This window comes from Tiliqua scincoides, chromosome 4 (genome assembly GCF_035046505.1).
Source record: "Tiliqua scincoides isolate rTilSci1 chromosome 4, rTilSci1.hap2, whole genome shotgun sequence".
In the NCBI taxonomy this organism is placed as follows: Eukaryota; Metazoa; Chordata; class Lepidosauria; order Squamata; family Scincidae; genus Tiliqua; species Tiliqua scincoides.
In genome coordinates, this window is record NC_089824.1 from 193733809 (window position 1) to 193745876 (window position 12068).

The 12068-nt window shown below is 44.8% G+C and overlaps 1 protein-coding gene across 2 annotated transcripts in view; it reads right to left on the reverse strand.

Annotated features, from left to right (window-relative positions):
* DLGAP4 (DLG associated protein 4) overlaps positions 1–11667 on the reverse strand; it is a 124820-nt gene extending 113153 nt beyond the window's left edge. For both annotated transcript variants that reach the window (XM_066622828.1, XM_066622829.1), the window contains exon 1: positions 10714–11667. In XM_066622828.1, the coding sequence (XP_066478925.1) occupies positions 10714–11667 (954 nt within the window). The remainder of the gene's footprint in view (positions 1–10713) is intronic.
* Positions 11668–12068: the final 401 nt, after the last annotated feature.

Genomic DNA, 12068 nt, shown 5'->3' on the forward strand with positions numbered 1-12068 from the left:
CAAGTCTTGCCTGACCTATGCAAGACTTGGTTGCAAGACTATTCGTATCCCAAGCAGACTAATTGCGTTGTAGCCCATTAGTATAGCACATGTCTGCATGCAAGAAGGTGTCAGCTTCCATCCCTGGCATCTCCAGCTAGGGCTGGGAAATAGCCCTGTCTGAAAATATGGAGAGCCACTAACATTCAGTGTTGATAATACTGACCTAGATTGACAGATCATCTTCCCAGTACAAGGCAGATTTATCCGTGCATACAAATTGTGGACACATTGGCTTTGGATGCGCAGTTGGAAACCGTGTAAAAAGCAGGGTCTCCCTCTGCCCCCAAACCCCTAAAATGTGTGTCGTTTATATGTATGTAGCATCTATTCAGGCAACCAATTGGGCATAGTTTGGGGGCAGGTCCTACTGCCATAATCCTACTCACCTCCCTCTAATAATAATAATAAAAAATAATAACTTTACCCCGCCTTTCTCCCCGAAGGGACTCAAGGCGGCTTACAACAGGTTAAAACAGATTAAAAACATAATTTAAAAACAGATAAAAGCATATTAACACATATAAAAACAGTAGTCAGATAAAAAGTAGTAAAAAGGTAAAAAGAGCATAGAGCAGCAAGTCATAAAAGAATCAGGCCTGTAAAAAATTAAAAGATGTTGAAAAGATGTTAAAAAGGCTGAGAACTCAGAAGGCTTGTTTAAACAGAAGGGTCTTCAGGCCTCACCGAAAAGTCTCAAGAGAGGGAGCCATTCTTAAGTCAAGCGGAAGGGAATTCCATAGCGTTGGTGCCACTACTGAGAAGGTCCTATTTCTAGCTGCTGCCCCACATACCTCCCTAGGCGGCGGCACTTGTAGAAAGGCCTTTTCTGATGACCTAAGAGGATGAGCCGGATTGTACAGAAGTAGGCGATCTCTAAGATACCCTGGCCCAGAGCAGTATAGGGCTTTAAAGTTCTACATGCATTCAATTGTACATGGTTATATCATGGGAAAAGTAGTGAAGCCTTTTTGCTAGGCAACATTCATGCTTCCGCTCTTTATCCTTGCCAGACAAAATAAAAATCATGCAATTACAATTTGTGGCAACAGGAGAGGGTGCCATGCTGCCAGCTTTCATTTACAAAAGTGCTGACTCCTTGGGCTGAATGCCTCTGGATATGTGCAGAATGGGATTTTTCTTTTCTTTTCTTTTAATCTTAATGAAGGAAATGCTCCCTTATCCATCTCTGGGCATGTTGTGGAATCTGATTGCTCACTTTCATCACGCCTGTCTCAGATGAGACAGAAGGCTGTCATCAAAATGAAAGGGAGTGGATCGTATGCTTTTCTGGGCTGGCTGACTTATTTGCGGATTAGCTGGTAGAGACAACACACACAGGCATGCAGTTTCCTCAAATGGACTTTGAAAATGGTTCTCACCATTTCTGTGTGCCCTTTGTTAAAAGTCACAGTCTTCGTGCTCTTACATTTGCAACTCAAAATGTTCACAGAACATGAGTACTGCATACTGTAAATGCAGCTGCCCATCTGATGACACCTTGTTGTGTACAGTGGCACTGGAACAATTCACATACATTCCCCAATGATCAGAGACATTGTCCTGGTTGGCAATTGTCCTGGTTGGTATGATTCTCATCAGGAAGGAACATTAGTGGGAAAAGGTAGGAGGAAGAAAGAATGCATATAGGTGTCCTGTCTAGGTGTATGGTACATATCAGTGTTTCTCAATCAGCGTTACTCGTGCCATCGGTGGCACCTGAAGTAGTGTCTGATGGTACAAATGGGACCCCCAGACCCCTGCGGCCTGGCAGCAAGACCAGAAACGCACTGTGACAAGCAGTGACAGGAGGCTCAGTTCAGTGGGCAGAGCTCCAGTGTCCACTTTTCACATGCTCGAAAAAGCCCTCCTGTCCGTCCTGAGCCTCTTACTTGTGTTTGTTGCATTGCATCTGGCCTCCAAATGCAGCCTCCAATTACATAATCACCAGTTACTTCTGGTGGTACTTCCAACAGGTGGACCATGCTAAGTGGGACAAACACTGAGGAATGTCCCCAGATAGCTCCTTATGTAGTCTCTCAATGGTTGAATGGCTTGGGAAAAGAGGATCCTTTCTGGGCCAGCCCATACACAAAGCCCACTTGAGGCAGTTGCCTTAGGCAGCAGATTAGTGGGGAACCCTCACCTCTATCAACCCACATACTACTGCTACTGCTGCTTCTCCTTCTTCTCCTTGAATTGGAAAAGAAAGAGGGGGATGGAGTGGAAAAGCAAGTGTGAAAAGAGGAGCGTGGTGGGCTCAAGTGTCAGAAAGGAGTAGAGGTTGGAACATCACCAAGTGGGGAGGCAGCATTTGGCAGGCTGCCTCAGGCTCTGGGAGATCATAGGTTGGCCCTTCTTCTTTCCCATGTGGTCCAATTCTGTCCTGGCTTTAGAAGGGAGATTGTATTTCTTCTCCTCTGCATGATTCCTATCCGGCAGCCTATCCTACATTGTTCAGTGAGCTAAATGTGGCCACTTCTTTCCTGATTGACAGTCTAACTAACTTGGCAGAAAGACTCATTAAGGGACAGAAATCCATTTTGCCAGGTTATAACGCAAGTACACCAGAGTGAAAGAGGATGCCAATCACATTGTGGGCATATGACTGCTGATTCATTCATTCATTAAAAAAAAAAAAAAAAGATCCTTCTGCCGATTCACAGCCCAACCCTATGCCTGTCTACTCAGAAGTAAGTTCCATTATATTCAATGGGGCTTACTCCCAGGAACGTGTGTATAGGATTGCAGCCTCAGTTACCAGGTAGAAGGGACAGTCTGACACATAGTTTCCCCTTCTGCTGATAATACCTGAGCAGTGAAAGACTATTAAATGGGATAAAACACTGTTTTGATAATATCTCACGTCTGCCTTAGAGAGTTCATAAATAAAACAAGTTCTGGCTGGGAGTTCTCATTGGCTCAAGAGCTCACAGCTTTAGTCAGCCCCCAAAATGTTATCCTGTCCCCAGAGGACAACCAGGGACCAGGACTTGCTAATCAACCAGCACTTCTGCGTCACCCAAGCCCCAAAGTGAAAACCCGCTGCCTGCTCCTTGTGAGACTTGTGTGAAATGTTCTGTGCTTGTTTGACAGAGTAATAGCATCTGACACCTTTGGCTGCAGTAAAGCTCCTAGGCTTTGGACTCATTTCCCCACATCCCTCACTAACCTAGGATGCAGAGTGCTTGCAAGTCAAGAGAAAAACTCATTTTCTCAGTGCACTCACACAGTGTTGCTGGATGGGTTGACTTCTGGGAGATTGTTGTTGCATCCCATCCCATGAGAATTCTCATGCTGGCTGGTTCACAGCAGGCATCCACTTTAGATAGATAGATAGATAGCTAGATAGATAGCTAGATAGATAGATAAGTTTCAAATAGCGTAAGACAAAAGGGTTGCTTGGTATCCATAGGCTTAAAACACATCCTAATCCTGAAATATCACAACCTGTAGGGGAAATGAAGGCCTTTTAACACTATTTTCAGCTCTGGACAGTTGTCTCTTTTAGCAGCTGTGATCTGAGAACCCCGCATAGATGCCCAGCTCCATTTCATTCTAGCAGCAACTTTGTGAAGTAGGTTATGGGTCACCCACTGAATTTCATGGCTGAGCAGGAATATAAATCAAGGTCTAAGTTCAAATACTCTAACCACAAGGGCTCTCATGTTTACAGCTTCAGATGTTTCATTATGAAATCCCTGCTGCAAAAATGGTTAAATAGTGTAGCTTAAATATTTAAAGTTAATCTTCTGTATGACCCGGGGAGTGGAAAGCGGGGAAGCAAGAAACATTCTCCAACCCAAATACAACCTGGGTACAACTAGGAGTTTTTAAAAAATAAATTATAGAAGTCAACTGCAGTTGTCTTCCTAGGTCTGGCTTATAATTTTTGAACATACTGTACTAATATCTGCAAACATAAACCTTTGATCTCTGGAGTGGGAGGAAGGTTGTTTTCTGATATCTGCAATGTTCTCCATATTCATTTGTAGTTTTAATCAATAATCCTGAAATGCAAAACTGTGACACTTTTTTCTTGCTATTGGTATCCAGTCCACAGGGGAAGCAGGGACATGTCATTTCACTCAATGCAATACTTTTTCAGCTGGGAGAGTGGGGTGTGACTGTAAGACACTAGCACCAAATCCAAAACAGTGATATGCAAGCATAGACATGATGGGTCTATTAGGATTTTGCACATGTCCATGGAAGAGAAGACTAATCCAACAAGGGACACATCCTTTCACTGTGTTATTTTACTGTAGTATCCTGTCTTGGACTTTGTCCAGCTGAAATGTCTGCGTGACTTCCTCTTTGCTGACGATGCAGCTGTCACTACTCACTCTGCCAAAGATCTCCAGCAGCTCATGGATCGTTTTAGCAAGGCCTGCCAAGATTTTGGACTGACAATCAGCCTTAAGAAAACACAGGTCATGGTTCAGGATGTGGACTCACCTCCCTGCATTACAATCTCTGTGCATGAACTGGAAGTTGTCCATGACTTTGTGTACCTTGGCTCAACGATCTCCGACACTCTTTCTCTCGATACCAAGCTAAACAAACACATCGGTAAAGCAGCTACCAAGTTTTCCAGACTCACAAAGAGAGTCTGGTTCAACAAGAAGCTGACGGAACATACCAAGATCCAGGTCTACAGAGCTTGTGTCCTGAGTAAACTTCTGTACTGCAGCAAGTCATGGACTCTTTGCTCACAACAGGAGAGGAAACTGAACTCTTTCCATATGCGCTGCCTCCGACGCATCCTTGGCATCACCTGCCAGGACAAAGTTCCAAACAACACAGTCCTGGAACGAGCTGGAATCCCTAGCATGTATGCACTGCTGAAACAGAGATGCCTGCGTTGGCTCGGTCATGTTGTGAGAATGGATGATGGCCAAAGAACATAAGAACAGCCCCACTGGATCAGGCCATAGGCCCATCTAGTCCAGCTTCCTGTATAACACAGCGGCCCACCAAATGCCGCAGGGAGCACACCAGCTAACAAGAGACCTCATCCTGGTGCCCTCCCTTGCATCTGGCATTCTGACATAACCCATCTCTAAAATCAGGAGGTTGCGCATACGCATCATGGCTTGTACACCATAATGGATTTTTCCTCCAGAAACTTGTCCAATCCCCTTTTAAAGGCATCTAGGCTAGACGCCAGCACCACATCCTGTGGCAAGGAGTTCCACAGACCGACCACACGCTGAGTAAAGAAATATTTTCTTTTGTCTGTCCTAACCCGCCCAACACTCAATTTTAGTGGATGTCCCCTGGTCCTGGTATTATGTGAGAGTGTAAAGAGCATCTCCCTATCCACTCTGTCCATCACCTGCATAATTTTGTATGTCTCAATCATGTCCCCCCTCAGGTGTCTCTTTTCTAGGCTGAAGAGGCTCAAACGCCGTAGCCTTTCCTCATAAGGAAGGTGCCCCAGCCCCAAAATCATCTTAGTCGCTCTCTTTTGCACCTTTTCCATTTCCACTATGTCTTTTTTGAGATGTGGCGACCAGAACTGGACACAATACTCCAGGTGTGGCCTTACCATAGATTTGTACAACGGCATTATAATACTAGCCGTTTTGTTCTCAATACCCTTCCTAATGATTCCAAGCATAGAATTGGCCTTCTTCACTGCCGCCGCACATTGGGTCGACACTTTCATCGACCTGTCCACCACCACCCCAAGATCTCTCTCCTGATCCGTCACAGACAGCTCAGAACCCATCAGCCTATATCTAAAGTTTTGATTTTTTGCCCCAATGTGCATGACTTTACACTTACTGACATTGAAGCGCATCTGCCATTTTGCTGCCCATTCTGCCAGTCTGGAGAGATCCTTCTGGAGCTCCTCACAATCACTTCTGGTCTTCACCACTCGGAAAAGTTTGGTGTCGTCTGCAAACTTAGCCACTTCACTGCTCAACCCTGTCTCCTGGTCATTTATGAAGAGGTTGAAAAGCACCAGTCCCAGGACAGATCCTTGGGGCACACCGCTTTTCACCTCTCTCCATTGTGAAAATTGCCCATTGACACCCACTCTCTGCTTCCTGGCCTCCAACCAGTTCTCAATCCATGAGAGGACCTGTCCTCTAATTCCCTGACTGTGGAGTTTTTTCAGTAGCCTTTGGTGAGGGACCGTGTCAAATGCCTTCTGAAAGTCCAGATATATAATGTCCACGGGTTCTCCCGCATCCACATGCCTGTTGACCTTTTCAAAGAATTCTATAAGGTTCGTGAGGAAAGACTTACCCTTACAGAAGCCATGCTGACTCTCCCTCAGCAAGGCCTGTTCGTCTATGTGTTTTGAGATCCTATCTTTGATGAGGCATTCCACCATCTTACCCGGTATGGATGTTAGGCTGACCAGCCTATAGTTTCCCGGGTCCCCCCTCTTTCCCTTTTTAAAAATAGGCGTGACATTTGCTATCCTCCAATCTTCTGGCACCATGGCCATTTTGAGGGACAAGTTGCATACCTTAGTCAAGAGATCTGCAACTTCATTCTTCAATTCCTTAATAACTCTTGGGTGGATGCCATCAGGGCCCAGTGACTTATTGATCTTTAATCTATCAATGAGGTCTGAAACATCTTCTCTTTTAACCTCTATCTGACTTAACTCCTCGGTCAGGAGGGGCCGTTCGGGCAGCGGTATCTGCCCGAGGTCTTCTGCCGTGAAGACAGATGCAAAGAACTCATTTAATTTCTCTGCCATCTCTAAGTCTCCTTTTATCTCCCCTTTCCTTCCCTCACCATCCAGAGGGCCAACCGCTTCTCTGGCGGGTTTCCTGCTTCTAACATATTTGAAGAAGCTTTTATTATTCTCCTTAATGTTGCTGGCCATGCGTTCCTCATAGTCTCGCTTGGCCTCCCGTATCACCTTCTTACATTTCTTTTGCCACAGTTTATGTTTCTTTTTATTCTCCTCATTAGGGCAAGACTTCCATTTACGGAAGGAAGCTTCCTTGCCCTTCACAGCCTCTCTAACTTGGCTGGTTAGCCATGCGGGCACCCTCCTGGATTTAGTGGAACCCTTCTTTCTTTGGGGTATACACCTCTGCTGGGCCTCTATTACTGTTGTTTTAAGTAGCCTCCATGCACTCTGGAGAGATTAGACTCTTTTTACCCTCCCTTTCAACCTCCTTCTAACCAGCCTCCTCATTTGGGGGAAGTCCGCCCGTCGGAAGTCAAGGGTTTTTGTTAGAGATTTGCCTGGTATTCTTCCCCCAACGTGCACGTCAAAACGGATGGCAGCATGATCACTGTTCCCCAATGGCTCAGTAACGTTTACATCTCTAACCAGGTCCTGCATACCGCACAATATTAAATCCAGAGTCACCTGTCCTCTGGTGGGCTCCGTGACTAGCTGCTCTAAGCCACAGTCATTTAGCACGTCAAGAAATCTGGTTTCCTTATCGTGACCAGAACACAAATTGACCCAGTCAATATTAGGATAATTGAAGTCCCCCATGATTACAACCCTGTCCCTCCTTGTCACCTCCCTGATCTGTTTCCTCATTTCAAGGTCCCCATCCGATTTCTGGTCTGGAGGACGATAGCACGCCCCCAGTATTACATCGCTGCACAAGCCTGGTAATTTAACCCACAGAGATTCAAAGGATCTCCTCTATGGAGAACTCGTGCAGGGAAAGCATCCTACAGGTAGACCACAGCTGCGATGCAAGGACATCTGCAAGAGGGATCTGAAGGACTTAGAAGTAGACCTCAACAGGTGGGAAACCCTAGCCTCTGAGCATCCTGCTTGGAGGCAGCCTGTGCAGCATGGCCTTTCCCAGTTTGAAGAGACACTTGGCCAACAGACTGAGGCAAAGAGGCAAGGCCCATAGCCCAGGAGACAGACCAGATACAGACTGCACTTGCTCCCAGTGTGGAAGGGATTGTCACTCCCAAATCGGCCTTTTCAGCCACACTAGACGCTGTTCCAGAACCACCATTCAGAGCGCGATACCATAGTCTTTTGAGACTGAAGGTTGCCAACTAACTAACCTGTCTTGGCAAAGGACAACTAAATGCCTTCTCATCACTGTTGCTCCAAGATTGTGCTAGTTGGCAGAACTGCTAGAGGTGACTTACTTTAAAGATTCTATAACAATACTGCTCTAAATATCATGAGCATCTTTGAAACATTACACAGCAAATCACATGAGACATTGTTCATGTGAGTGTACATTCAGATTAAAAGTGGGATCACATTAAATAGTTTTCTTCTAATTTTTGGAAGACTGCACTCTCTCTCTCTCTCTCTCTCTCTCTCTCTCTCTCTCTCTCTTTCTCTGATACACATTTCCCATGAATATAAAAAGTTATTTTCACATCCCCACAGTAAAACTGACCATCTTTGTAGTAAGACATATCACATTTACAGCTTATTCCACAGAGCCCCATAGAAATGGCCACAGTTTGCTCATAGGACCATAAGATTCTTATGTGTCCAGTATTCAAAGGATTCAAAAGGATCAAAATCACAATCTAGTACAACAGTATTGCAACACATACTGCAAGTTATATCTTAAACAACAATATTTTGCTGGAGCAAGATGAATTAAGAAAAGTCAATCAAGCGAAAACATCAGTTCTCAATAAGCAACATTTCCTTCAGTCTCTCTGTTTAGCCTAATGAAATACAAAAAGCTTTGTTAAAAAGCAGGGACAAAGTTTTAGCTGAACGACTTGGGGAAAAGAGCAGTTTCTAGGTCTCATTACGTGAGCTGGAAAAAAGAGAGGGTTGAGAGACTGCTCTGTGTGTGCACACACTCCTAGGTTGTTAGCTTTTGAAGGATTGTGATGGCACTAGTTAGTGTCCAAGCTACAGGCTACAAATAACTCAGTCTGAGGAGCCAGGTCAGAGCCAGCAGTTACATAAGACTAGATAGGATCCTATTAGCTTGCTGGGTCATGTGATCCTGCTGGGCTAAGAGTTGCTGCAGTGGCATCACTAGGGGCTGCGTCACCTGATGTGGGATGCCAGTACATCACCCCATGGACCTCCTCCCAAGCAGTGGGTGGGAAATGCTCTGGGCAGTGACCACCAGTGCCCTACCTCTGCTGGTTTTTTACTGATAACCTTTGATAGAATAGGGATATTTCAACAGGTTTCATTTGTTTCATTGCATTCTGCATGAAATTATGCATTGAATGATATATAACATGATGGTATTACTTGAAAATACAAAGATTATAAAATTTTGTCCAGTAGTAGTGTCACCCCCGTGCGCATCACCCAGGATGCACCCCCACACTCCCCTAGCAATGTCACTGAGCTGCAGTACACCCTCTGGCCACTGGCAGTGGTAATTCTGCAGAAATCAGGCCAGTAGTGGTTGGCAACCTTCAGTCTTGAAAGACTATGGTATAAACCTACCACACCTGGTATTCCCAAGTGGTCTCCCATCCAAGTACTAACCAGGCCCGACCCTGCTTAGCTTCCGAGATAAGATGAGATTGGGCATGTGCAGGGTAACAGTAGTTACTGTCTTACTATACTGGCCAATAGTTCCTGTCTGTAAACTACCCCAGTGGGGAAAGCTCAAAAGAGACTGGAAATTGTTCATGAAACTGTCTTGCACTGTGAAGCAGGTATTGCAGGACTGAATAGCACCGGATTCAAGTTCTGTTTTTCATTTATTGTGCTGCAGCTGGGTATTGGGTCTTGCACTTTTGTTTTTGTCCTTAAGACAGTGTGTTTCCAGACTTAAAAAAAAAATTTTTTTGCAGAAACCTAAGCAGGTCATTAATGCATCAGCTTCAATCCAAGCCAACACCTTAATGAGCTGGCAGAATAGCCTTACTGGGGACAGGGCACCGCACACTTGGGCAAAGCTATGCTATATATGGCATATAGCCAAATATATTTGGTTAGACTCTGACAAAGATGGAAGCTTTTAGAACCACACTAAGAATTATCCTACAGTTTACTATCAATACATTTGGGGAGGCAAATTCCTTGACAAAGTCATACATGTATCCAGTTCTCTTATTCAAGCACATGACAGGGAAGTCACTTCTTCCTACTCCAAAAGTTTTAGGATATGAAACAATAAGTTATATTGAATTGTAACCTCTGGCAATCTTATGGCATGACAAGGTTCCCTGTGCCAAAATCTTGCTGCTATACAACTACTAAAGGTGCAAAACTTTGGGTCTCTGAATTGCATCTTTTCATCTTACTGTGCTGCAATTCTATCCATACTTATTTGGGAGTAAGCCCCATCATAAGAGGACTTACTTCTGAGTAGGTATGCATAAGATTGGGCTCTGTCTTGGCTCATTTGTTTTTTCCTTTTGGGCCCTTATGCCTATTGGACATAAAGGCACAGTGCTTCATGCAGAATGCAAGTTTTTGGAGATTAGACATCGGTATCTGCATCCAGCAGTAACTGCAGGAATGGCAGACATTCATGTTCAGTTCAAGAAGTCAGACCAGAAAGCTTTCCTTAGGATTTACATTTTAATATACAAGTCTCCATTGTACATTTCCCATCCAGGAACAGAGTAGGTTGGCTTGAATTGATGGATACAAAGAATGAATTATTTATTTTGCCCCAGTTCTCTTGCCTTCCTGCAAACAACACCTTGGCCACACTGAATCAGAGTGCCCTTTATAAAACATTCATGTAATTGGAAGAAGATCACAAGTATGGTACTCACCTGCAAGTACTGATAGGCTAAGTCTTGATGGCAGGACTTGGATTTCAGCAATGCCCTGTCAATGGTAGCGGAAGCCTTTTGGCACATTTCCCGGGCATGGCTGAGTGTGAGTGTGGACCAGGAGCCTCTTTTGATGTAGTTGGATTCACTGCTGATGGGTATGTTGGTGCAGGGGGTGACCTTGAGGTCATTATTGCTCTTGGAAGATTTCAGCATGTGTTCACTGATTGTGTTGTAAGCATGCATGAAGTACCTAGGCTGGCTGTGATCAGGCTGCCTGCCAAGTGTCATGAGGCCCATAGGGTTCCGATAATTGCAGGTGTCGCTGTCTAGATTGTCATCTGAGCTCCACCAGCCTGATATGTTGGATCTGGTCCTGCGTTTAGTCTCTGTGGTTTTTGCCCGGTCCTTACTCTTGCTCCTGCGATTCTGTTTTGGGTCCTCTGTGCCTTTCTTGCCATTCACACTACCTTTCGAGGCACCCTCCAGTGATTGTGACTTGGCAAAAAGCTTTTGGACTGAATGAACCAAATGTCGGATCCTCCCAGGACTCTCACTCCGATGTTTGACGTCAGAGCTTCTCTGAAATTGGAGGGTGCTGAAGCCATCTCTGTGGATGGGCAGTTGTTTCTCAAACTGGTCAAGGAGGTTGGCAGGGAGCCTGTTGATCTTTGTGGCTTGGGCATGGCTTGGGAAGGGGTTCTCATCTGGTACCTCAAAGTGGGAATTGTAATGGATCCGTGGAAATGTGCTGCTGTTAGAAATTTGATTGTTGAGTGGAAGGAGACAGTCACTGTGGAGGGAGTTTGGGGCAGGGAACCGAGGTTCCATTGTGTAGGAGTCTGTGGGGCTGAGGAGATAGGGGTTTCTGTCTTGGGTGGCATAAAGAGAGTCTTGAGGGGAGTCTAGGTTATCAGAAAGATGGCGGCTTCTGTTATCTCCTAACCCCTTCATGGTGTTAATACTTCCTAGAGCATTGCTTCAGGAAGAGGATGCTGAGGATACGTCAATCTGGTTCCTTGGTCACAGTCTTTCTTCTGGGAGATTTCCCTAGAAGTAAAAAAGACAGAAGAAATGGAACAATGTATTGTCAAGATCTTTCTACCTAACATTCTAATAAACACAAATATTATAGATTGACAGAATGAACACTGTAGCACTTAAGGGACCTATGAAGTGGAGAAGTCAATCTGAAACACAGTGTAAGTTTGCTATTAATTGGTTTGAATAGAATGGTTCTACTTTGATAATCCACCCCACCCTCCCTTTGGCATATCAGTAATGAATTTGTTGTTTTCACTGGCCAAACAGTAGATCTCTCAGCATATGAAGTTGACTCCCAGGTTGAATATTCC